The 27,870-nt window shown below is 36.9% G+C and overlaps 1 protein-coding gene across 3 annotated transcripts in view; it reads left to right on the forward strand.

Annotated features, from left to right (window-relative positions):
* The window catches only part of LOC5567111 (cytosolic purine 5'-nucleotidase), a 200,609-nt gene that overhangs the window by 164,808 nt on the left and 7,931 nt on the right, over nucleotides 1-27,870 (forward strand). For all 3 annotated transcript variants that reach the window (XM_021839127.1, XM_021839125.1, XM_021839126.1), the window contains 4 exons: nucleotides 6,179-6,466; nucleotides 6,524-6,797; nucleotides 6,856-7,557; nucleotides 7,616-7,861. In XM_021839127.1, the coding sequence (XP_021694819.1) occupies nucleotides 6,179-6,466; nucleotides 6,524-6,797; nucleotides 6,856-7,557; nucleotides 7,616-7,861 (1,510 nt within the window). The remainder of the gene's footprint in view (nucleotides 1-6,178; nucleotides 6,467-6,523; nucleotides 6,798-6,855; nucleotides 7,558-7,615; nucleotides 7,862-27,870) is intronic.

Raw genomic sequence — 27,870 nt, forward strand, 5'->3', positions numbered from 1 at the left:
GAGGAACTTCAACACAAATTCAAGGAAGTTTCAAAAATTTCCCCAATATTTTTGTGAGGATTTTCGCTGGAAATCGAAGTATTTTCATCAAAATTAAAAAATTCTTCTACGATTTTTTTTCTGAAACTCGTAGATTTTTCTCCAAAATCTGAAGAATTCCTAAGAATTTTTGTCTAATTGAAAGAATTTCTGAATTTAGTAGAATTTTCTCCGTGATTCGAAGAATTATTACCAAAATTTGTAGAATTTTCTACGAAATTCGATGAATTTCCTTCGAAATTCGAAGAATTTCCTTTGGAAATCGAAAATTTCCTTTAGAATTTGAAGAATTACCTTTAAAATTCGAAGATTTCCTTCGGAAACCTCGAAATTCGAAGCGAATTTCCTTCGGAATTCGAAGGGAATTTTCTTCGGGATTCGAAGAAAGTCCTTCGAAATTCGAAGAGCAATGCCTTCAAAATTCGAAGAAAAATTCCTTCGAAATTCGTAGAGAATTTCCTTCGAAATCCGAAGAGAATTTCCTTCGAAAATTCTAAGAAAATTTCCTTCGATATCCTAAGGGAATTTCCATCGAGTTTTGAAGAGAATTTCCTTTGAAATTTGAAGAATTTCCTTCGAAATTTTAAGAGAAATTCCTTCGAAATTTGAAGGTAATTTTCTTCTTAATTCTAAGAAAATTTCTTTCTAATTTCTAAGAGAATTTCCATCGAGATTTGAAAAGAATTTCCTTCGAAATTCGAAGATAATTTTCTTCGAAATTCGAAGATAATTTTCTTCGAAATTCGAAGAGAATTTCCTTCCAAATTCGAAGAGAATTTCCTTCCAAATTCGAAGAGAATTTCCTTCGAAATTCGAAGAGAATTTCCTTCGAAATTCGAAGAGAATTTCCTTCGAAATTCGAAGACAATTTCCTTCGAAATCCGAAGAGATTTTCCTTCGAAATTCGAAAAGAAATTCTTTCAAGATTTAAAGGGAATTTCCTTCGAAATTTGAAGCGAATTTCCATCGAAATTCGAAGAGAATTTTCATCGAAATTCGAAGAGAATTTTCATCGAAATTCGAAAAGAATTTCCTTCGAAATTCGAGGAGAATTTCCTTCGAAATTCGAAGAGAATGTCCTTCGAAATCCGAAAAGAATTTCCTTCGAAATTCGAAGAGAATTTCCCTCGAAATTCGAAGAGAATTTCCCTCGAAATTCGAAGAGAATTTCCTTCGAAATTCGAAGAGAATTTCCCTCGAAATTCGAAGAATTTCCTTCGAAATTCGAAGAGAATTTCCTTCGAAATTCGAAGAGAATTTCCTTCGAAATTCGAAGAGAATTTCCCTCGAAATTCGAAGAGAATTTCCCTCGAAATTCGAAGAGAATTTCCTTCGAAATTCGAAGAGAATTTCCCTCGAAATTCGAAGAGAATTTCCTTCGAAATTCGAAGAGAATTTCCTTCGAAATTCGAAGAGAATTTCCTTCGAAATTCGAAGAGAATTTCCTTCGAAATTTGAAGCGAATTTCCATCGAGATTTGAAGAGAATTTCCTTCGCAATTCGAAGAGAATTTCCTTCGAAATCCGAAGAGAATTTCCTTCGAAATCCGAAGAAAATTTCCTTCGAAATTTGAAGAAAATTTCCTTCGAAATTTGAAGAGAATTTCGAGATTATAAAAGAATTTCCATCGATATTTGAAGCGAATTTCCTTCGAAATTCGAAGAGAATTTCCTTCGAAATCCGAAGAGAATTTCCTTCGAAATCCGAAGAAAATTTCCTTCGAAATTCTAAGAGAATTTCCATCGAGAATCGAAAAGAATTTCCTTCGAAATTCGAAGAGAATTTCCTTCAAAATTCGAAGAGAATTTCCTTCGAAATTTGAAGCGAATTTCCATCGAGATTTGAAGAGAATTTCCTTCGAAATTCGAAGAGAATTTCCTTCGAAATTCGAAGAGAATTTCCTTCGAAATTCGAAGAGAATTTCCTTCGAAATTCGAAGAGAATTTCCTTCGAAATCCGAAGAGATTTTCCTTCGAAATTCGAAAAGAATATTTAAAGGGAATTTCCTTCGAAATTTGAAGCGAATTTCCATCGAAATTCGAAGCGAATTTCCATCGAAATTCGAAGAGAATTTCCCTCGAAATTCGAAGAGAATTTCCTTCGAAATTCGAAGAGAATTTCCCTCGAAATTCGAAGAGAATTTCCTTCGAAATTCGAAGAGAATTTCATTCGAAATTCGAAGAGAATTTCCTTCGAAATTCGAAGAGAATTTCCTTCGAAATTCGAAGAGAATTTCCTTCGAAATTCGAAGAGAATTTCCCTCGAAATTCGAAGAGAATTTCCTTCGAAATTCGAAGAGAATTTCCTTCGAAATTCGAAAATAGTTTCCTTCTAAATTCGAAAATAATTTCCTTAAGAAATTCGAAGAGAATTTGCTTCGAAATTTGGAGAGAATTTCCTTCGAAATTCGAAGAGAATTTCCTTCGAAATTTGGAGAGAATTTCCTTCGAAATTCGAAGAGAACTCACTTCGAAATTCGAAAAGAAATTTCTTCGAAATTCGAAGAGAATTTCCACCGAAATTCGAAAAACTTCCTTCGAAATTCGGAAGAATTTCCTTCGAATTTCAAAAATAATTTCCTTCGAAATTCGAAGAGAATTTCATTCGAAATTCGTAGAGAATTTCATTTGAAATTCGGAGAGAATTTCCTTCGAAATTTGGAGAGAATTTCCTTCGAAATTCGAAGAGAATTTCCTTCGAAATTTGGAGAGAATTTCCTTCGAAATTCGAAGAGAATTTCCTTCGAAATTTGGAGAGAATTTCCTTCGAAATTCGAAGAGAACTCACTTCGAAATTCGAAAAGAAATTTCTTCGAAATTCGAAGAGAATTTCCACCGAAATTCGTAGAGAATTTCCTTCGAAATTCGAAGAGAATTTCCTTAGAAATTCGAAGAGAATTTCCTTCGAAATTCGAAGAGAATTTCCATGGAGATTTGAAGAGAATTTCCTTCGAAATTCGAAGAATTTCCTTCGAAACTCGATCGAAATTCTAAGAGAATTTCCATCGAGAATCGAAAAGAATTTCCTTCGAAATTCGAAGAGAATTTCCTTCAACATTTGAAGGGAAATTTCTTCGAAATTCGAAGCGACTTTCCATCGAAATTCGAAGAGAATTTCCTTCGAAATTCGAAGAGAATTTCCTTCGAAATTCGAAGAGAATTTCCTTCGAAATTCGAAGAGAATTTCCTTCGAAATTCGAAGAGAATTTCCTTCGAAATTCGAAGAGAATTTCCTTCGAAATTCGAAAATTTCCTTCGAAATTCGAAGAGAACTCACTTCGAAATTCGAAAAGAAATTTCTTCGAAATTCGAAGAGAATTTCCACCGAAATTCGTAGAGAATTTCCTTCGAAATTCGAAGAGAATTTCCTTAGAAATTCGAAGAGAATTTCCTTCGAAATTCTAAGAGAATTTCCATGGAGATTTGAAGAGAATTAACTTCTAAATTCGAAGAATTTCCTTCAAAACTCGATCGAAATTCTAAGAGAATTTCCATCGAGAATCGAAAAGAATTTCCTTCGAAATCCGAAGAGAATTTCCTTCGAAATTCGAAGAGAATTTCCTTCGAAATTCGAAGAGAATTTCCTTCGAAATTCGAAGAGAATTTCCTTCGAAATTCGAAGAGAATTTCCTTCGAAATTCGAAGAGAATTTCCTTCGAAATTCGAAGAGAATTTCCTTCGAAATTCGAAGAGAATTTCCTTCGAAATTCGAAGAGAATTTCCTTCGAAATTCGAAGAGAACTCACTTCGAAATTTGAAAAGAAATTTCTTCGAAATTCGAAGAGAATTTCCACCGAAATTCGTAGAGAATTTCCTTCGAAATTCGAAGAGAATTTCCTTAGAAATTCGAAGAGAATTTCCTTCGAAATTCTAAGAGAATTTCCATGGAGATTTGAAGAGAATTTCCTTCGAAATTCGAAGAATTTCCTTCGAAACTCGATCGAAATTCTAAGAGAATTTCCATCGAGAATCGAAAAGAATTTCCTTCGAAATTCGAAGAGAATTTCCTTCGAAATTCGAAGAGAATTTCCTTCGAAATTAGAAGAGAATTTCCTTCGAAATTCGAAGAGAATTTCCTTCGAAATTCGAAGAGAATTTCCTTCGAAATTCGAAGAGAACTCTCTTCGAAATTCGAAAAGAAATTTCTTCGAAATTCGAAGCGACTTTCCATCGAAATTCGAAGAGAATTTCCTTCGAAATTCGAAGAGAATTTCCTTCGAAATCCGAAGAGAATTTCCTTCGAAATTCGAAGATAATTTCCTTCGAAATTCGAAGAGAATATCCTTCGAAATTCGAAGAGAATTTCCTTCGAAGTTCGAAAAGACTTTCCTTCGAAAATCGAAGAGAATTTCCTTCGAATTTCGAAGAGAATTTTCTTTCGAAATTCGAAGAGAATTTCCTTCGAAATTCGAAGAGAATTTCCTTTGAAATTCGAAGAGAATTTCCTTCAAAATTCGAAGAGAATTTCCTTCGAAATTCGAAGAAAATTTCCTTCGAAATTCGAAGAGAATTTCCATCGAAATTCGAAGAGAATTTCCATCAAAATTCTAAGAGAATTTCCTTCGAAATTCGGAAGAATTTTCTTCGAAATTCGAAAACAATTTCCTTCGAAATTCGAAAACAATTTCCTTCGAAATTCGATGAGTATTTCCTTCGAAATTCGAAGAGAATTTTCTTTTTAATTCTTTTTCCTTCGAAATTCGAAAAACTTCCTTCGAAATTAGGAAGAATTTCCTTCGAAATTCTAAAACAATTTTCTTTGAAATTCGAAGAGTTTTCTTCGAAATTCGAAGAATTTTCTTCGAAATTAATTCTATAAATTTTAAATTTCTTACGAAATTCGAAGAATTTCCTACGAATTTCGAAGGAAATTCTCATCGAAATTCGAAGGAAATTCTCTTCGAAATAAAAAGGAAATTATCTACGAATTTCGATGGAAATTATTTTCGAATTTTGATGGAAATTCTCTTCGAATTTCGAAGGAAATTGTTTTCGAGTTTCGAAGGAAGTTTTTCGAATTTCGAAGGAATTCTCATCGAATTTCGAAAGAAATTCTCTTTGAATTTCGAATAAAATTCTTCCGAATTCCGAAGGAAGTTTTTCGAATTTAAAGGAAATTGTCTTCGAATTTCGAAGGAAATTCTCTTCTAATTAAAAAGGAAATTCTCTTCGAATTTCGAAGGAAATTCTCTTGGAATTCCGAAGGAAATACTTTTCGAATTTCGAAGGAAATTATTTTCAAATTTCAAAGGAACTTTTTTTCGAATTTCGAGGCAAATTCTCTTCAAATTTCGAAGGAAATTCTCTTTGAATTTTGAATGAAATTCTCTTCGATTTCCGAAGGAAATTCCCTTCGAATTTCGAAAGAAATTATCTTCTTATTTCGAAGGAAATGCTCTTCGAATTTCGAAGGAAATTCTTCGAGTTTCGAAGGAAATTCTCTTCGAATTTCGAAGGAAATTCTCAGAATTTCGAAGGAAATTTTTCGAATTTCGAAGAAAATTCTTTGAATTTCGAAGGGAATTGTTCGAATTTCGAAGAGAATTCTTGGAATTTCGAAGGAAATTCTTCGAATATCGTAGGAAATTATTTGAATTTCGAAGGAATTTTTTCGAATTTTTAAGGAATTTCTTTGAATTTCGAAGGAAATTCTTCATGCTTCAAAGTAAATTCTTCGAAGGAAATCCATCGAAACTCGAAAAAAATCTTCAAATCTCGAAGGAAATTTATCGAATTACGAAGGAAATTTCCGTCAAAAAAATTTTATTCCGGAATTCGAAGACAGTGTGACGAATTTTCTTCGAAATTTGAATAATCTTCTCTGAAGTTTAGTAATTTCTTCTGAAATTCGAAGAGTTGCCTCCGAAATTCGAAGATTTTTTTTTCAAAATTCGATTTTTTTCCGAAATTGTTTTTAAATTTTGAGAGTTCTTCGAAATTCAAATCCTGTGAAAATTTTAGAATTTACTCTGGATATTGAAAACTTCCTCTCAAATTCGATAAATTTCCATCAAAAATTAAAAAAATTCCTGCAAAATTCGAAATTTTGCCAAGTTTCAAAGAATTTCTTCTACAATGTGATGAATATCCGCCAAACCATTCACCGAACCTCATCCGTATTTCTTTTTCTCCTCCAACAGAATCTTCGTCAACCGGTCGCTCCACCTGGAGAACATCAAGTTCTATGGCTTCGACATGGACTACACCATTGCGGAGTACAAATCACCGCAGTACGAGCAGCTCGGCTTCAACCTGGTCAAGGAACGGCTCGTGACCCTCGGTTACCCGGTGGAGATCCTCCAGTTCGAGTACGACCCCTCGTTCCCGGTCCGTGGCCTGTGGTTCGACAGCCTGTACGGAAACCTGCTGAAGGTGGACGCCTACGGTAACATCCTGGTTTGCGTCCACGGTTTCGAGTTCTTGAAGCAGTAAGTTGTGCCGGGTGGGGGTTTTACCTTGGTGTAGATCTTTATTCTCGATTTCAGTTCCCAGGTGTACGAACTGTACCCGAACAAGTTCCTCCAGCTGGACGAAAGCCGAGTGTACGTACTTAATACGCTGTTCAACCTGCCGGAGACGTACCTGCTGGCCTGTTTGGTCGATTTCTTCACCAATTCTCCGCAGTACGCGGAACAGGTGGACAAAACCGGCGTCAAGTACGGCGAACTGTTCATGTCCTTCCGGTCGATCTTCCAGGACGTGCGAGGAGCTGTGGACTGGGTGCACATCTACGGTGACCTGAAGAAGAAGACTTTGGAGGTAAGTTCGGTGATGTACTCGCGGTGGTAACTTCGTAATCTTCGGGTTTCTCCGGCAGAATCTCGACGAATACGTCAAGAAGGATGAACGACTGCCGATGGTTCTGTCGCGAATCCGCGAGTCTGGCGCCAAGCTGTTCCTATTGACGAACAGTGACTACAAGTTCACCGATCGGATCATGACCTTCCTGTTCGACTTCCCGCACGGAGCGAAACCGGAGGAGCCGCATCGGGACTGGAAGACCTACTTCGACACGATCGTGGTGGACGCCCGGAAGCCGCTCTTCTTCGGCGAAGGAACCATCCTTCGGCAGGTGGACACAACTACGGGAGCACTGAGGGTGGGAACTCACATGGGACCGCTACAGGTCAATCAGGTCTACTCCGGTGGATCGTGCGACGTGTTCACCAAGCTGATCGGCGCCAAGGGTAAGGACGTCCTGTACGTGGGTGATCACATTTTCGGTGATATCCTGAAGAGTAAGAAGATTCGTGGCTGGCGTACGTTCCTGATCATCCCGGAACTGGTACAGGAGTTGCACGTGTGGACCGACAAGTGCCAGCTGTTTGCCGAACTGCAGCGATTGGACGTCAAGCTCGGCGATCTGTACAAAAACCTGGACTCGAGCGCCAAGGAAAAGCCGGACATCTCGTCGGTGCGGACATCCATCAGAGATGTGACGCACAAGATGGACTTGGCCTACGGTATGATGGGATCGCTGTTCCGGTCCGGCTCCCGGCAGACGTTCTTCTCTAGTCAGGTTAGTCCATCCAAATTCAATCCCAGAACTCCAATTACTCAACCTCCACCGGTTTTAGGTCGTCAGGTACGCCGATCTGTACGCCGCTACCATCCTGAACCTGATGTACTACCCGTTCTCGTACATGTTCCGAGCGCCGGCCATGCTGCTGCCGCACGAATCGACGGTCGCCCACGAGCAGCGGTTCACACTGGACGCGCCGATGATCCAGCGGACCCGATCGAAGAACCCCGGCACGCCGAACGATCAGCCGGCGGCGGCTGTCGGCGTCGGCGGTGTCGAGGAAGACTCCAAGGAAGTCAGTGTGAGTTTGGGTGGGATGGGATGTAAGGAATTTAATTATGTTTCTTGTTACTATTTTTCTCGAGCTGCATGGCAGCTTATTTATCAGTGCTGGACCCATTAACCTTCCGCGGATGTTAAGAAAAACAACTTAATAAGATACTGGGATCATTATGACCCAGAAATGTATACCCCTATAAATCAGCGAAATATCAACCGAATAATGAAATTTATGCCGCATTCGAAAGATATACTCCTCAAGAGATTCCCCTAAGGATTTCTCTAAGAAGATCTCTACAGAGATTTTTGCAGAATGTCAGAGGTTTCTCTAAGTAACATTTCTTCAAGGATTACTTAAAATATTTCCACAGTGAATTCTCCAGACATTCCGTTGGTAGTCCTCTCAAGATTCCTCTAGGATTTATTCCTAAGATTTCCTCCAGGGATCGCTCCAGGAATTCTATTACGAATTATTCCAGAGATTCTACCATTCAATTGGGGATTTTACAAGAAATTATTTTTTGAGTTCTTATAGGAATCGCTAGAGAAATTATTGCAAGAGCCCAACAAGGGATTCTCGAGGAAAGCTCTGGAGGAATTCCTTACAAAAATCCCAGGAACATCAAATATGCTTTTCAGTTACGCAGTCTTTATTTTTTTCAACGTTCTATTTATAATGAAGACTGCGTAGACGAAACTCATATTTCATTTATATATACAGTCAAATCTCTACCAGTTCATTCCTGAAACGATATCTACAGGAAACCATGAAAAGATTTTTCTGAAGCAATCCTTGGAGAAGTTCCTGAAGGAAAAGCTGGAGAAATCTCTGCAAGAATTCCTGTAAAGATTTGCGTAGAGAAATCTCTGTAGGAGTCTTTGGATAGACTCCTGTAGGCATCCATGAAGGACTCTTGGAGACATCTTTAGAGGAATCACTGGAGAACCCTTGGAAGTATCCCAGGAAGAATCGATATAGAAATTTTGCTGGTGGAATCGCTAGAGAAATCCCTGGAAAAACCCCTGTAGATTTTTACTGGATAAATCCCTGGAAGAATCCTTGTAGAAATATTTAAATGGAAAAATTTCTCGAAAAATCTAAGGAGAAATATCTAATGAAATCCATGAATACAGTATTGGACAGAACATTTGCAACTTTTTCAATTTTCCATACAAAATGACCAACTTTGGTAAGCTAGATCTCAGTTATGTATGGACCGATTCCAATGAAATTTTCACAGAACATCAGATATAATTTGAATTTTAGCATATATTTTTGAACAATTTTTCCAATTACGAGTTTATAAGTGATAACGGTTTAACTAAAGTGTAACTTTCGACGAAAAATTCAAAACTATTTATCTCAAAATCTGATAGCCCTACACAAAAACTGTCTTCAGCAAACTTGTTTATCTCGTTAACGTCTATTACTTTGCAGAAGATACCATGAAGCTATTTCTTCAATATGTTTAGTTATGTCAATTATAAAAAATCGTCCAAAATTCACTTTAGTCAAACTGTTACTGCTTTTAAACTTGTGATTGGAAAAAAATACTCAAAAATATATATTAAAATTCAAGTTAGGTCTGATGTTCTGCCAAAATTTCATTCAAATCGGTTCATAAATAACCGAGATATAGCTTACCAAAGTTGGTCGTTTTGTATGGAAAATCGAAAAAGTTGCAAATGTTTTGTCCAATACTGTATATTTTCAAAAAAAAATTATAGAGATTTTACTGGTGGATTATATGTAGAGATTTTTTTTAATGAAATCCATGGAGAAATTTTAAGCATAAGTTCTGATAATATTCTAGCAGGAATTAATGGGAGAATCTCTAGAGAAATTTCATGAAGAACTCTTGAGGGAATCCATGGAGTATTATTGGAGACCCAGTACGAATCCCTGGAGAAATTCTTGGGGAATCCCTGAAAGATTATTTTGAGAAATTCTTTAAGCATTTCATGTAATTTCCTTGAGGAATTCGTGAGTTTTGGAAGACCTGCAGAAATTTCTTGTGAAATCCTTGTAGAATTTCCTCGTAGAATCATCCCTGGAGGAATCCCGGAATTATATCTGAACGAATCTCGAGAGAACTGCTTGGGGATATCTTTGTATGTAACCGTGGAGGAATCCTCGGAAGAAATTCTGAAGATATCACTAGAGAAACATCTTTAGTAATCCTTGTAGAAATTGTTTTAAGTGTTACTCCTGGAGCAATTCCTGGAGAAAGCCTTGAAGATATCTGTGCAAGAATCCTTGTAGACACTATCCTGGAGGAATCCTTGCAAAAGTCTGTGGAAAATTTTATAGAGGAATACCAGAAGAAATTACTTAAAAAATCCCTGGAGAAATCTCCGGAGAAGTTTCGAAGTATTCCTGAAACGAATCCTGGAGGAATCCTTGGAAAAATTCCTGAAAGAATCCCAATAAAGATTTTTCTGGAGGAATCTATGAAGGAATCACTAAAGACATTTCTGCTGGAAACCTTTGCGAAATCTCTAAAGAAAATTTTATACATATTTTTTCTTGTAGGAATCCTTGTAAAAATTCCATGTCCATGGAGGAAGGTATTCCATGCATGGCGAACAAAAGTTCTTCCTGAAAGAATCTCTGGCAAAAGTCCTAGGGAACCCCAGAAGAAATCATTGTAGAGATTAAGGTAAAGAATAGCTTGGATTATTTTCTGGTAAAATCCTTGGAGGAATCTTCGAAAGATTTCCTGGAGAAATCTCTGGAGGAGTCTCTGGAGATATTTCGAGAGGATGAGGATAGAAGGGCATGGGTTTGTATTCCATCGGATGAGCTCTCGATAAATAACTGTAGAATCCATCATACAAATCATTTAAGGTTACTGGACTATCTCCTTTGAATAACTCCGATGTGAACTACGTCTTGAGATCCAGATGACTTTTTGGAGGAAATCCAGAAGGAAATACTGGTATAAAGTCATAAGATTCCTCCGGATCCAATTAAAAACTAAAGTGCACAGTTACTGCAACAACTTCTAAAGAAAACTAGAAGTTATTTTTTTTTTTTGCAACTTCATGGCGTTATCTGTATCTGAACTCTGGTTGGAATTTTAGAAGTGACTACATATCATAGAGCGCATTTCATATTATATACAATCGACTTTCCACAATTCGATATTCTATAACCCGATATACTCTATAACTCGATAGATTTTCTGATTCCTTCAAATTTCCATACATTGTTCTCTCCATAAGTCGATATTTCTGTAACTCGATATCTCCACAAGTTGATGTTAAGTGAGATGTGAATTTCTCTCCATAACTCGATATCTATTTTGATATTTTTCTTTTTTGGGGAAACGTGATCTAATTTTTGTTTGAAGGTGAATAAATACTTACAAGTTGTAATGGCATGAAAATGATAAAAACTATTGTCAGTAAAAATAACGTGTATTTCGAGCACTTCGAAAAATGTTTTCAAATAATAGTTTGTAAAATACTATCAACAAAATAATATTGCTTTCTATAGAAATGATAATAAAAATATTGGAAGTACAGAAATTTGTTCCTTCGATTTTGTGTCGGTATATTCTATTATTCGATAATTCTATAAGTCGATGGTCCCTTGAATACCGACTTATGGAGAGTGGACGGATCGTGTAGTTCATATCATATAAGAGCAATATAATGACGAGCGTCACGAGGAATTTACTACGCAGAATTAAAAAAAAAACTGAACAATTTTGCCGAAGATAAAACCTTCAAAAAAGAGTTCCTTCTGGAAATACATATAGACGCGCTTATTCTCTCGAACAATTTTACAGCAGACAGCATCCATCTATAAGTCGGGTCTCGGGTTTGAAGGCTAGAAATTTTTTTTCGAGTACGTCGGAATCGGGCTTGTAAAAATTCGGATTTAGGTGGACTTTGGTAAGAGTTATGGTAAGAGTAACAACCAGAAAGCTTCCTTATGCATCAGAAACGATGAATTTATCTATTTTTAAAACTCGGTTTTTTCTTACAAAAAATGTTTAGGTTTCGAGTCAGATTCGGATTTAAACAGCGGATTTTTTTTTTTCGGGTCAGGTCTGAGTACGGGTCGGGTACGGGTTAAAAAAAATAAAGTAAGTCGGGTACGGGTCGTGTTTGGGCTCAAAAAATGTGAAACCCTCTAATAATTAACCTCTACCGGAAATACAAATCGACGTCAAATCCACCGGGTGGTCGAATTCTAAACTGAACTGTAGCCCATGTGGAATACCTTATTCTTTTGTGAGACGGCCCCTAATATTGTGGTTGGTTCACAAACCTCCCACGCTGAAGACCTGGGATCAAATCACATACCCTTGATGGTCACTTTTGATCTCAAAACCGTTGGTCTCGAGATAAACTTGCTATGGGTTAAAAATCTCATTATAAGAGACAAAAAAATATCCTCTTGGGCAACTTTGCCAAAGACAGCATCCTTCTATATGCACGCAATCTCGAGTTATCGCATAACTAGCCCTTACCGGAAGTTCATACTGACACCAGCGCTACGCGGTAGTCAAGTTCTTAACTAAATTGTAACCAATGTGGAAGTCCTTATCCTCCTGAGTAACTTTGTGGAAGACAGCATCCTTTTAAATGACCCATAACGCGGGTACGTCACATTTTCGCGGTGCGTTTTGGAGAAAAGATATACCAGTGATCCCTAGTCCTGACTGCTTCAAACGAAGAGAACAGGATGTTCGAGTAATGAAAGTAATACTTATTAGTCCTTGTTACATTTTAAACCTTGTTGAAAGTGACAAGTCTCGGTTTTCCCAGTAGCCGAGAATGATCTGACAATGATCGAGACAAGGAAAAAAATGGAGTCGAATTGAACAATTTGTTTCATAATCCTTCATTCATTTGATTCTCTAGTTTGAAGAAGTAGGGACTATGATTCTGATGCACGGACAATATCTGTGTAATTTCTACCGGAAGTTCATATCGACGCTAGCGCCACGCGGTTGTCGAGTTCTGAACTAAATTGTATCCCATGTGGAAGTTCTTGGTCCCCGAAGCAAGTTTGCTGAAGACAGTATATTCCTATATGGCCTGCATCTTATAAAATTTGGTGATGACTGCAGATTGCTGGACTGAGTGTACTGAAATTCCACGTGGCCAACATGGTCCCCTTCGTAGCTGATTCCCGGTGGCCACTGGATCCGGAACCGGTATTCCAGGTAGTGATCAGAATCTTGAGGAGTATATCTTTCGAATGCGGCATAAATTTCATTATTCGGTTGATATTTCGCTGATTTATAGGGGTATACATTTCTGGGTCATAATGACCCCAGTATCTTATTAAGTTGTTTTTCTTAACATCCGCGGAAGGTTAAGATCACCACCTAAAATCACGGATTCGAAAAGCACTTACAACTAATATTCCTTGTGATTCTTCAACGGACTAATTCGTTGTATTCAACTATGTGCTTGTAAGCGATTCCTCTGAGAAGTCCCATGGGAATTCTCTTCATGAATTGTTTCCGTACTTTTTTCGTGGTTTATACAAGAACTCCTTTACCAGTTTTAAGTTCCCCCTGGAATTCCCACGGAACACCATTCCCAAGATTAGTTAATATTATTCAACAAATTTATCCTGAAGTTTCTTTAGGCTAGACCAGAACACCATAAAATTTCTGAAATAATTTCTTTTAAATTATTTAAAATAATCTAAGGCCAGAGAATGCTCTAGAAATTAGAAAATGCTCTTGATTCTTTTGAAAATTTCTCCAGGAAGGTTCTCTATGTACTTATTATATATAATTAAAATTTTTGAATTATAAATATCATCCAGTTGTTCATAATTAACTGAGGATTATCAATAAAAAATACATACATGACATCTAGGAGCCTCATCAAAATTGTCTTCAAGAACACCTAGCAAAGACTTTTGCACAAATTCTGCCGAGAGTTTGCCAGAAGATTTTCCAACCTTGTCTATGAGGATCTTCCTAAAGTTTTTCTTCAGCTTTCTTCAACAAAAGTTGTAGAAAATCTCTTGGAAATTCTTCAAGGATTGCTTGAAAAATTATCCAGGACTTCCTACAAAAACATTTAATGATTCTTCCAGATGTTATTCTAAGGATTTCACCTAATATTCCACAAGATTTCCACTAGCAATTGAACAGGAATAAGTTAAGAAAATGTTCTTAGCGATTTCTCAGAGAAGTTCTCCGAAGATCTATTTGTATTATCTAAGTGCTAAGAATTCTCTATAAATCAAAACTCTCTTGACAATAATAGCGGAATAAGTTCAACTGTTTTCAAAAACTCTGCTCTGATTACATACAATTTTACCGAGCAATTTGTTCAGGGATTTTCCCAGAGAATTATGCTATTGACCTGGGATTCTTCCGAAAAATTCAGAAGAGATTCATCCAAGTATTATTCCGAGTTTTTTTTTTTAACATCACTAGCGACTCTTCTAGGAATTTGTTCAAGAAGTGTTTCAACAGTTTTACTGAGGGTTTTTTTATCTTCTCGAAAAATTTATCCAGAAATTCCATCAGCCATTGTTTCAGGTTGTATAAATTACTTAATACATTTTTCTCAATTCCGGTATTGTTCCATAACTAACATATAGAAATCCATCCACTCTCCATTGTTGGTTAAAAAACCACTCCAGGAATACCTAAATAATTTTTTTTATGATTTCTGTACAAATAACTTAAGATGTCAAAACCTGGAATTATCAGGGAATTTTATTAAACCTGGAAAAAAAAATCTGGAATTATCAGGGAATTTCGTTAACAATCAGCGAAAATTCTTTGCGGCAGAATATGTTCATGATAAAGCATTTTCGCTTCAAACCCTTCATAAAAAATTCTGCTGCGCTGCTATCAAAACGCTCCTTGAACTGTTCAGTGACGATCTTTTCGGGCATGAAATTTTATCGACTTTCCAAAACATGATTGAATTTTATGAATATCTCTAATTATGATCAGTAATGAATTCACAAGTCTTTAGGCACGATTTTTAAAATAATTCGAAAATTGAAAAAATGGAAAACTGATTTTAGGAACGTACCGTGAGGGCCCCTAACTCTGCGCAGCTCCTAACTCTGCGCACTTTTACCTAAATCCACCAAAATCTGGTAAAATACCTAAATTTTTGTTCAAATTTTTTTTCATATGATGCTACAATACTAATAAAAAAGTACACAAAGAATTTTCTTGACAAATTTACGTTCATTACTTTGATAAAAAATAAAATAGCTTTAAAAATATTGAAAAACGTCCAAATTGACGGCCCTTTAGCAAAAATGCTAAGGGAGTACCTCATCACTCAAGTCATCAAAGCAAATTTAAGAGAATATATTTCAGATTTTTAGTACGTAGGCACTAGTTTATTTATCGAGCAATCATCACTGGTAAAGTGCAACTTATTTTCTCTTCATTTTCTTATTCTTCTTAAGTGCGCATAGTAAGGAACCATTTTTCATCTATGTTCCTTACTTTGCGCAGCAGTTATAAAATGTTATTTTCAACATACAATCAACCCTCCAGAGGTCGATATTGAAGGGAATCATCGACTTGTCGACACCATCGAGATATGGAATAGAAATGCTTTGGAAAATTGTTTGAAGGAACCATCATATTAAGGGAAGATTAAAAAATGACGTCCATCATATTTTAAGGATTTCTACACTCCGTCCCCTCAATCCTCTGTCGCGATTTTTGTCACTTTTTCGTAGACTCTTCCTCCCCTGAACGATGTACATAATTTTTGAATGCTCCCTAAACGTGCAATAAAATAATTTTGATTTTTTGTATAGTTTCATGAGTCAATATCGAGTAATGGAACATCAAGGTTTAATCGTATTTGCTATATAGAAACGCCAATAAAGTACTGTTATTGATCTGCAATAGAAATCGTTGATTTATTACGTCACGCTTATACAGAGCGGCGATACTTCTCGATTGAGTGATGAACAATACATTAAGAATGGATATACCTTTTCGCTTAACGAAGAATAGCGTATTTAATAGAAATGTTCGGGTTTCACATATAACAAACCAGAACCAGGTTCTTATTTATTCTCTTCAAACCCGGATCCGACCCGAATCCGAGACAATTATTTAATACCAAACCCGGACCCGAACCGAACCAAAGAAAATTTGGTTTTTGTATTTTCTAGGGAAAATACATAAACCGTCAAAGCTAATTTTCCTTTACACGCCAAAGGGTGAAGGCAAAAAAGACGTAGTTTGCACCCTTTTTGAATGTTGGTTTAGATTTTAGAAAACTAAGTTAATTACATGTTTTGGAAATCATATGATTTCGATTATTTTGAGAGTTGCACTTAATGGCATTGAGTAACAGTAATTATCAAGGATTGAATTATAGATAAAATTCACTTCACTTAGTAAACTTCTATGTTAGAGACATTCCACGCTCCACTGGGGACGTAAAGCCGTATAAAGCAAGAAAATTAATATTAATTCAGAGTTTAAATGCTAGTAATGCTTTTAGTAAAATACTTCAACTGTTATAAAGAATTTATCGAGTGCGCAGAGTTAGGAACCTAAATGCGCAGAATAAGGAGCATTACAAAAATGAGTGCGCAGAGTTAGGAACACGGACACCATTGAGAAAAATTAAAAATTTGCAATAAAAATCATTACTTAGTGAAACTTTTATATTTTAGCCTTATACATAAGATCAATAAGTATTTGCTCCCAAAATTTCATAGTAATGTGTTTTGTTTTCAATTAATTACAGTTGTTTGAAATTTGAAAAGCCTTAAGTGCGCAGAGTATGGGGCCTTCACGGTAATCTGGAATTCAAAAAACAAATAATTTATCAATTTCAGGGCTGGCTTGGCCTCCATTTTAATGAAAGTCTCTGTTTTCGATGAAACGTATCTTAAGTCTTTATTTTTTAACCAGAATGATCTCTAAAGTTTTCTTTTTTTTCCTTCTCTTGCTTGCAGTGAATTCTGATGCATAATTCTACAGGCTTTAGAGAAACCTGCAGAGACTGTTACTAGACTATTCAAATGATTCTTGAAAAAGAAATCATGTCAGATTTCTCGAGAAAAAGCTTCAGGAATAATCCTAGTGATTTCTCCAGAGATTTCACCTAGAATACTATCACTCCTACAGGAATCTTTCCAGAAATGTTTTTCTTTCTATCTTTATTAACGAGATTTCTAACCCTGGGCTAGTTCATCTCGGGACCAACGGCTTTACTTCCCTTCCGAAGGAAGTCGTCACTGAAATTTTTAGTGACTATCTCGGGGATGTGATTCGATCCCAGCTCCTCGGCATGAGAGGCGTGTGTTCTAACCCCTACACCAGGTCCGTCCCCACATTCCAGAAATTCTTCTAGAGATTCCTCTATCGATGTTTCCAGTGGTTTTTCAAAGGATATCTTGAGAAATTTCTGCAGAATTTGCTCCAGGAAATTCTAGAGCATTTCAACGTTACTATCTCTAGTAATTTGCTCACGGATTAGTTTGTTTTTTTTTATCCAAACACTATCTTAGGACTTCCGCCAAAATTTTTCTCATTATTCCTTCAACCGAATTTTCCAGTTATTCTATGAGATCTTCTAAAGATTTTTACAGAATTTCTTACAAAAAAACCAGTAAAGGTTAATTCACGAGTTTGTGAAAAAAAATCAGGGATATATTTTTTTTTCTTTTAAAGAAATCCGACAAGAATTTCTACGTTATATCCTCGGTAATTGTAAAGAATATTTCCAAAAATTCCTCGAGTGATTATTAAGAACTTTCTCTAATTCGACGCCGTGTTTCATCACTGATTTCCTCTACTTTTTTACTACTTCATCCAAGGTTTACAACTGCAGTTCTTCCAAAATAATGAATTATTTCTTAAATTAAAAAAAAAAACTCAGCGAATTTACAACAGTTGATTCAAGGTTCCACAAAAGTCAACACTGTAACATTTTTTCCACAAAATCCTCCGATAAGTCCTTTACATTTTTAAGCTATTCCATCCGATGTGCTGTTCCTTTAGAAAATCTTGCAAGATATCAACCAGAGTTTAGATTGATTCGTTTTTCTTTTCAATCATCCTAACAGCTCTTCTAAAATTTCCTCAAGGTTCTATGAGTCCTTCCAGTAACCCTTATTTATCAAAGGGGACTTAAGACCTTACACATGTTTCATCAGAGGTTAGTTTAAAATTTGCTTTAAAAATTTATCACCATTTTTTTGTGAACATTTTCTTTAAATTTGTGAAAAATTCGTTCACATTTTCATAAAGAAATGCCTAGGAAAATTCCTGGAAGAATACTTGGACAATTCTTGGAAGACTTCCTTGAGAAATCACAAAAATACTATAGAAATTCCTAAAGCAATCTCTATGTAATTCCCAGATATCATTAGAATAATTCCTAGTTAAAAATTTTAAGAAATTCTGAAGGACAATCTTATAAGAAATTCCTGTAGGCAACTTTGGAGAAATTTCTGGTTGAACTTGTGAAAAAGTTGTAAACGGGAGTCTTGGAAGATCTTCTTCTTCTTGGCATTAACGTCCTCACTTGGACAGAGCCTGCTTCCAGCTTAGTGTTCTTATGAGCATTTCCACAGTTATTAACTGAGAGCTTTTTTTGCTACACTTGCCATTTTCGCACTCGTATATCGTGTGGCAGGTACGAAGATACTCTATGCCCAAGGAAGTAAAGGAAATTTCTATTACAAGAAGATCCTGGGCCGACCGGAAATCGAACCCAGACACCTTCAGCATGGCTTTGCTTTGTAGCCGCGGACTCTAACCACTCGGCTAAGGGAGGCCCCCAGTCGTTGAAGATTTGCAAGATGCATACTTGTCCATTGAATGGCAGATTGTTGAGCACTGAGTAGCAAATTCCATCAATATCGGGAGAGGAATCTTTCTCTTGTTTGAAGGCCGTCTGAAGATCGTAAGCACATCTCCAAAGATCTCTAACCAAAGTCTGAGAATCCAATGTATCACAGTGATTTCTCCAAGATTCTTGCCTTATTTTTTCTTCACTAGCTATTTTTCCTCCTTGTATCCCTCGTATGAAGTTTTATGGACAAAAGGTCGAAAATTATATACTTGGTGCAAAATTATTCCTTCTTTGGAAACATATTTTCGACCTTTTGTCCCTTCTTGTTCGTTCTTCGACCTTTTGTCATAGATTCTAAGGGAACCATCTTCGGGTTGTTCTGAGTGCGTTTGGTTGGTGAAGATTGCGTGAGGCTTCCCAAACAATTTGAAAAAAGGTTTCATAGTCTACAACATCCATATTTGCATAGATTTCTTCTTCTACTCTATTTCTGAATGCATCCAAGTCCATTTTGCGATAATTAAATGACTGCTTAATCTCGGTGGTAAAAAAAAGTCCCGAAAGCAATTGGAAAATGAACGCTTCCGAATGCGTAGTCCAAAGTTCTCCATTCAAAAAGGAGACTTATGCCAGCTGATGCTAAAGTGATGTGAAGCACGATGAACATCAACCCGCGTGTAGCTGCCATTATTCAACACAACGAGGTTCAAATTTAATAAGGCAGAGTTAATGTGCTTGACGATCTTGGCGATGGTCACTCAAAGAGCAAGGTAACTAGAAGGAAGGTAGTTCAAAGTTCAACATTTTGATGAAATTGAAATGCCAGGTGACAGCTGGCGAGTTTGTTTTGGTTTGAAGTTGCTAACGTAAGACGTACCTCCAGACACTTGCATTTTACATCCTCTAAGACACTCGAAGAGAGGGGCCCAAATAGCCGTAGCGGTAAACGCGCAGCTATTCAGCAAGACCAAGCTGAGGGTCGTGGGTTCGAATCCCACCGGTCGAGGATCTTTTCGGGTTGGAAATTTTCTCGACTTCCCAGGGCATAGAGTATCTTCGTACCTGCCACACGATATACGCATGCAAAAATGGTCATTGGCATAGTAAGCTCTCAGTTAATAACTGTGGAAGTGCTCATAAGAACACTAAGCTGAGAAGCAGGCTCTGTCCCAGTGGGGACGTAACGCCAGAAAAGAAGAAGAAGACACTCGAAGAAAGTAAACGTTACTCAAAAATACGAGCGAAAATTTTCACTTTACCGTTCGGATTTGTTTTCTATGGTAAACTATCCCTGACAATCTCATAGAAACGGTACATACAAACATACTCTCCACCTAGCCATCTCGTCAGCTGTCATTTCCACCACCCCTGCAGCTGACTTCATCTCGCACCCTCTGATTGCTGAACCTCCCTTCAAGACATCTTGCCAAAAAGGATGTTACGCATTCCAATCGCCGCCTACGATGCAAGGTTGCGAAAGACCACCCAGAAACTCTTCCAATTCGGCTTGATTGACAGCTGCGTTTGGATGGATGTAAACTGATACCAAAACCACATACTACCAAGACTGCATGCTATTTGGCAGACCACCGCATCGATACTCTCGGGAGTAGTCAATGGAAACGATTTCGGTTGTATCTCTTTTCTTGTGGCAACTAGAACTCCTCGGGCACTACTCCGATGATCTTTCCTGAAGACATGACAACCTTCAATATCGAACTGCTTTTCAGCATCCAGGTGACTCTCAGAAATCAGCAATACTGATGCTTTCGTAGAATAAATTAGGTTGATTATGCTAGTCTTTTTAGGCTGTGAACCGTTTCGCCGATTCGTTTAACTTTTAGTTAAAATTTGAGAGCTTGATAGTTATTTCCCCTCACGTTAGAAATAACCCTGCTCTGGAGCACGGTTAAACTTGGCAGTTCGAAAGTTATTTTCTTTTCCCGTGAATTTGAGAATAACTAACCATCTGTCAACTTTGTTCTGAAATAACTACTCGACTGTCGAAGCTCAAATGGGTCGATCGCGAAGATCAATTCAACCATTTGAGGAGAAAATAACTAGGGTAAATGTTCCAATAGTGAAGGTATTAAGCACGGTTTAACTTCATTCAACCCCTCAAAATTCAAGTAGCGCAATGAATGTACATATTATTGTTGTAACGGGAAGTAACGCCCATTTATTTGATGAGAAAAATGATTTCATCGCAGTAACCATCGAGATGTCAGTGAAAAATAATACCTCCACTATTGGTACACTGTTCCTTTAGTTGAGGTAAAATTTTAATTTGTGTTCCTTTAGTTGCGGTATCCGTTGTTTTCTTATGGGATCCTCCATTATAGGAACACTTTAGCGCAACTATTAGTACAAGCGCGAAAAATTTCAGCAGTTTTAGTGGTTTTTCATGAATTTTTAAGCAATTTGAACGATGTTTTCAGCTATTTCGTGTATCAATAAGACAATACATCGATTGCCGGTGTCGGATCTGCAGCTAATTCAATCAAATCAATGGAAATTGCACTACCGCAACTATAGGAACACCCACAACTAATGGATCACTTACCCTATATAAATGTAAAATTTTAACTAAAAGTTAAACGAATTATTGGTGAAACGGTTCACATCCTATTCGATTTTTTTATTCAGAAGTCTTCCCAAACGAACGTCAAACACGTTGGGTTGGGGGATTAGGGACATAATGAACACACGGGGCGAAATGGACACCCCCTCAATATCTGAGAATATGCATACTTCATCAAAAGTTTATACACTGCATGAATTCTGTATTGCATTTGAAATGTTTGACGGTATAATAGTTTATATTTTGTTTCAATTGTCCTTTGAAATTGGATTTTAGGTTTGTTTCAGGGGTCTATTTTGTAATTCGAGCGAATTCACGTGACTCATCTGAAGTCATTGTCGATCAAAGTAAGCATGCATATTTCAGATGTCATCCGTCGACTCCCATAGTAATCCAGTCACATAGAGTGACAACTGTCGATAAACTCGAGTGACAGAGCCAAGCCGAGCAAAATTTTTGATCGACAGTGACTCCAGTCGAGTCGTTTTTGATCGACTCGACTTATAAAATAGGGTCCTCAGTTCCAAATTGGCATATAACCAAGGCCTTGAAAGAATTTAATTTTTGAACAAAGTATTTAACGAATTCAGAAAAGTTCTTTTTAGGTAATATGATTAAATCTCGCATACTCTGAGATAACGCCCTAAAAGCCATTGGTAGCCACGTGTGTAGCTCGTTGTTTCTGAGCAAATGAAAGAATAAGCATCCAAACCAACATCACGGACAGGTAGATAATGATCCTTTCTTCCCCATAGCGCTGAGAAATAACATGAAAATCCATTCAAATGCTCAGAAACAAAGAGCTACACACATGGTTACCAATGGCTTTTAGGGCGAGATCAGAAGTTATGCGAGAAATGAGAGTCCTTTTACTTATCGGAACGATTGACAGTCATTTAATATATTGAAATCACTAACTTTCACGCAAGTGTTCATTTCGCCCTGATAGGGCTCTGCACAAAACTCAAACTCTCTCTTTCACTCTTCCATAAATTGTGTAACAACAAGGCCAGTAAACGTAAAATCCCATACAAAATCAAAACAGAGCAGAGGCCTATACTTTTTTACCAGCCTTGGTAAATCCATTTTTCTATCTCGCTTTTCAGACATATGATGTGATTTTTAATACCATGAATGAATGAAACACGTCGTACTAACATCAAACTTGAAAACTAGCCGGGGGTAAATTAAAAACATTGCCATTTTATTGTCTAAAAACGAACATTTGCTTAACGTGTCCATTATGCCCTTAATTCCCCTACTGGTGTTTTCGTACTCGTTTCGAACCCTACACTGAGAACAGCGTTGCAGTTGAAAATACTATATTAGAGGGTTAAATTAAATACAATACGCCACTTGATTTGTGCAGACTAAATTTGCATTTATTTCAAATTTTTTGTGCATTTAATTTAACCATGGCACCGTTTCGACAGTAAAAAATACTATATTATGGTTAAAAACTTGCAGCCAGCTAGAATCGAACCGTGGATCTTGCGATTGTCAAGCGCGAACGCTTACCGCTCGGCTATCGATGCGGTTGGATTGAGAGGGACCAAAACGCAAATAAAAAGCGTTCTTGATAGCTCAATTGTCATTGGAATAGTAAAATTAAGAACTTGCTCATGGTTCTCATTACTTTAACGCTTGTTTTGCATTTTTTTTTCTTTCGTAGCAACGCTCAGTTTGCTAGTGCTATTTGAGTGTAGTAAGCCTTGCATTCGGCTTCAGTCAGTTCTTACGCACACTTATAATTTTCTACCTAAAGCTAGGTATGCTGTTCCGCTCAAGAAAAGTAAAAATTTCTGCTCAAGAAATGGTCAAGAAATTTTCTACAGTGTGCCCCATTTGAAATGACATTTGTTTTCAACTGCGTACTGCGATCAAAGAAAAATGCTTTTCTTGAGCATTTCTTGCAAGAAATTTCCCACGCAACGAGATAGGCGATTACTTTTCTGTTGAAGTGCATACTTCGCTTAAAGCCGGATTCGCTGCTGACAAGTAATTTCTTGGCCTATCTTGATGCATGAGAAATTCCTGCAAGGAATCGATCAAGGAAGCGCTTTTTTCTGATCGCAGTACGCAGTTGAAGAGAACTGTCAGTTCAAACGGTAGTCGCTGTAGAAAATTTCTGCAAGGAATCGTCGAGAAAATTCTTTAGCGATTCCTGTTCAGCAGCAAATCAGGCTTAAAGCAATAATCTGTGATCTGTGACGAGATTATCGTCACGAGAAGTATCATAAAGTTTAAGTTAAATTTTATCAGCGTGCATTTGAACTGCTTTCTTTCGGTTTGTTTTGTACTATGGCTACAGTCACCGCACAGTTATGGATAGCACACAGATATGGATCAGAGTTGGATTAAAACGGGAATATCTCATCAAATACAGGTGCAATTTCACAGAACACATTTTACCTACGTGAACCATAATTCTGTACAGCATCACAATCAATCATAATATGCTTAAGTATATTTTTTCCATTCGTAGGAAATAAAATGTCAACCGTCTTCCCAAAAGCGTTGATTCATAACTGTGGGGCATTGAAACTTATACCACAGTTATGAATCAAAGATAAGACAATTCCGAAAGAAACGCCAAAATGTATGCTTTCACTAACACATCATTCGTTTCCCTCGCAGATAAATTTCTGTAATAGTGTTTTGATCCATAATATGAGTCGATTTGATCCATAATATGGATCCTCCTCTCCCACTGATCCACATCTGTGGGGTGGACATGGTTTGGAATTTCTATTGAAATCGACACTTTTTGGTAAATAACTGCGAATATTGATGTGTATTCTCAAAAACAACTATATTCTGCAGTGCCAGGAAGGTAATCAAATTGATCACTTTTTCACAACTTTTTGTCATGATTTCCTTTGGAATTCGAAAATTTTAAAATTTGTTTCGGTAAAATCAGTTCTTTATTAATCTCTATCAGTTTATGCAATCGTTTTTTTTTATGAAATAAAATTTAACATTTCATAAAATTTGTTTGAATATCAAAAATTGAAAATGACACATTGGGGCGAAATTGATCACTATATAATAATGCATATTTTAGAATGTGAAATTACCCTACCTACTGAATTCGGGTCTCCTGAATCTGAAAATGATGTCAAAATTTTTACAACTCATGTATATCATTATTTTATTGCAATATTAAACTTTGTAAATCTGTATAATACGCCCAAATGTATGCAATTTATCTTGAGCTAAGCACGTTATACAACAATAAACGGTTTTACAAGCAAAAAACTGTTCTTGTACTGCTGTACAATTTCAGAAATGAGTTCAGCAGTTCACACTGAAGCTAACATAACATTTTTCACACTCAAAGTTTACATGCACGATAAGCACCAGCGGATTGATTAGTACCCACACTTCCAACAGTATTGCTAACACCTTCAAGAACTTAGAATATTTCTATACAAAACTGGCTTTAATAAAAACGAAATAGTTTAAAAACATCATTAGACATCTATAAACTAGAAAACATGGAATGTCTGTGATGGCAACGAAGTATTAACCCTCTAAAACCCAACCCCGCCTTTAGACGGGGTACACTTTGGAATTTTGTGTATTTTTTCGTAGCTCGGAAATTAAAATGATTTTATTTTTGGCCTTAACCTTGACTCATAACACGCATATAAGAAATGTTTTTTATGATTTTTGAAACTTTTTTGTATTATTGAAAATTGTTTGAAAAATTGTATTCTTATATAACCTTCAAATGCCTGGGATTCATTTAACGTGTATTATAAAAAAACGTACCTCTTATATTTTTCTACCATCAACCTATCACAGAAGAAGAGCCTGATGGTATTGAAATGATTCCAAATCTGTTTTTCCGTTAATTACACGGAAAATAAAAATGTTCCAGAAAAAAAATAAAAAATTCATATATGCAAAAGTATAGTAAAAACTCAAATTTTTATTATTGTCAAAAATCAGTTACCAGAAGAGGCTTCAAGAAAAAATTGAAAAGAATAGGGATGTTCAAAAATAAAAATAACAAAAATCAAAAACCAAATTCATAAATTTACGAAGAAAAATAAATCATTGCCCAAACCGTGTTTAGAATGATTTTAGATAACGAAAAATAATATTTAGATCGAAAACAAAAATTTGGGTATTGGAGGGTTAAGCATCCTTGAACGGAAATGCTATTTGGTACCGACCTGATCAAATTTGCCCTCGGATCACAGTACCGGACTTTCTTCAAACAGCTGCGAACGTAAGTTGTTCCACCACATTGCCGCTTGGATAGTGCGAGACAAAGCCATGTACCGTTTTGATTCATATTACGGACAGCTTCAAATTCCGGACACTCTACTTTGTATGGGAAACATTTCACGCGAAATGTTTCAATTTTTGCTGTTCAAAAGTTCTCAATTTCAAGGCTCGTTTTAGTAAACTTTTTCCATAAATATCTTTGAAAATTTATAATGCCCAACTACCTTAGATGTCTCTTTGGTGGTTTAACGATTTCGATTGATGATTTGACTGTTCCATTAATGATTATCATGAGCTGTCCGGAATTCGATTCAAAGTGTCCGGAATATGAGGCAAAAGTGAGAAAGCGTCCGGAATAAGAATCATGAAAAGGCCACACATTTTGATTTATTTAAAATTATTGAAGTTGTGGAAGCGTATTCTTCACCCACCGTTCGAAAGTAAAGGGCTTCCGACGCTCGATAGCGCTAAGGAATCATACAGAATGATTTGTTTTGTATGCTCTATGCTGGGTTATATTTCCCTGAGTCCTTAAGTGTCCGTAATATGAATCAAAACGGTACTCCGCCTCACAGGATTATAAGGCAACGGTGGGCTGCTTCTTCACGTTCCACGATATGGTTCCACCATACTGTGAACACGTAGCCTGTTGTCGGGTTCTCCTCCCGAATCGGCATCGCTTAAGCCAACCAGTTTGGCAGATACGCGACTCGAATACTCCAACATTTTCGTCGACCTTTCCCTTTGAGGCAACGAATTATCTTCTTGACCGCTTCCCAATGCTGTCGTCCTGGAGTGGCACTTAACTAGCTCACAGCATTCACCGCGTAGACAATATCCGGACGGGTCACCTGTGCTGCAAAAGTCAGATATCCCATGGCTTCCTTGAATAGGATTTTTTCATGTATTCGGCTTCTGCATGGTTTATTAGTCCCATCAATTTGCCCAAAACGTTGAATGATGTCCTCGATATACGATTCCTTGTCGAGCCACAGCTTTCCTTCCTTTCGCTTCCTCGTGATTCAGATTCCAAGCAATACTTGGCCTCTCCGAGATCCTTCATTTTAAAATGCTCGCTTAAATACGCCTCCAGTGTTCACCGCCAGCACCATGAGGTACCGCACTACGGTAGAATAGACTTCGTCGTAATCTAAGCCTAGCTTTTATTTGTGATTCAAACTTATTCTTAGTCAAAGTTGCCTCGAATAGCATTAAAAGTTGCTGAAATATTAATGTGTATTTCCATATATAAAAAAATTTGTATGAAATGCACGGAATTAGGCACTGCGCTGAATTAGGGCACTTTACGGTATATAATTTTCTGGGGAATGGTCCATTCTGGGGAATGGTTCATTCTGGGGAGTGAAATTCTGGGGAATGGTACATTCTGGGGAATGAGATTCTAGGGAATGGAATTCTGGGGAATGGGTTTCGGGGGAATGGTTTTCTGGGGAATACTTGGAGTAAAAGTCTCTTACTTGAATAGCATTTGAATCACCACAACATTTGGTCGGTGTTCAGAAAGACTGGATTAAAGGATATTTTGGCGTTCTGAAGATACGGTTAGGACTCCATCAATTCTGATTTTTCCGATGCTATTTTTATACAGATGCATAATCAAATAGATAAGTTCCATTATTATAGCAAATTGTGTTAATATTTTGATGTTTCGAATGCCTGGGAGACGCGTCTAGACGTTTCCCTGAAACCATAAAAAAATACGTGGTTTAGTCTGTCTGAACACCGACCATTTATAAGTTTTGTTTTGAATTGAGTTAGAAATCTTGAAAAGAAACTCTTGCCCACTCGAACTTTTACCCCACTTTACTCTATAAATAGAAAGCGTTGTGTTTGGATGGGCATATAATTCTTCCGAAAGAGGTGCGCTTTGCGAAAGAGGACCACGTGATTATTGAACTGAAATGGAATTCAGGTTAACTTTTGCGTCCTTTTTCGCAAATATTTCACATTAATTGGTCCATTTAATCCAATAGCAAAGTATATCTTCTTCTTCTTCTTCTTGGCATTAGGTCCGCACTGGGACAGAGCCTGCTTCTCAGCAGTGTTCTTATGAGCACTTCCACAGTTATTAACTGAGAGCATTCTTTGCCTAATTTGCGCCAATTTCGCATACGTATATCGTGTGGCAGGTACGATGATACTCTATGCCCCGGGAAGTCAAGGAAATTTCCATTGCGAAAAGATCCTGGACCGACCGGGAAGCGAACCCAGACACCTTCAGCATGGCTTCGCTTTGTAGCCGCGGACTCTAACCACTCGGCTAAGGAAGGCCCCTAAAAGTAAATATTGTAATCAGTGATTGATCCTTCTTTGAGTTATAGCCTGTTCTTTAGAGTTGTACTGTTGGAGTTAAAGTCGTGATTAATACGATTCGTTTATGCTGCTAAATTAAAATTGGACAGTAACTTCAGATGAGT

The sequence above is a fragment of the Aedes aegypti genome, chromosome 1 (genome assembly GCF_002204515.2).
Source record: "Aedes aegypti strain LVP_AGWG chromosome 1, AaegL5.0 Primary Assembly, whole genome shotgun sequence".
NCBI lineage: Eukaryota > Metazoa > Arthropoda > Insecta > Diptera > Culicidae > Aedes > Aedes aegypti.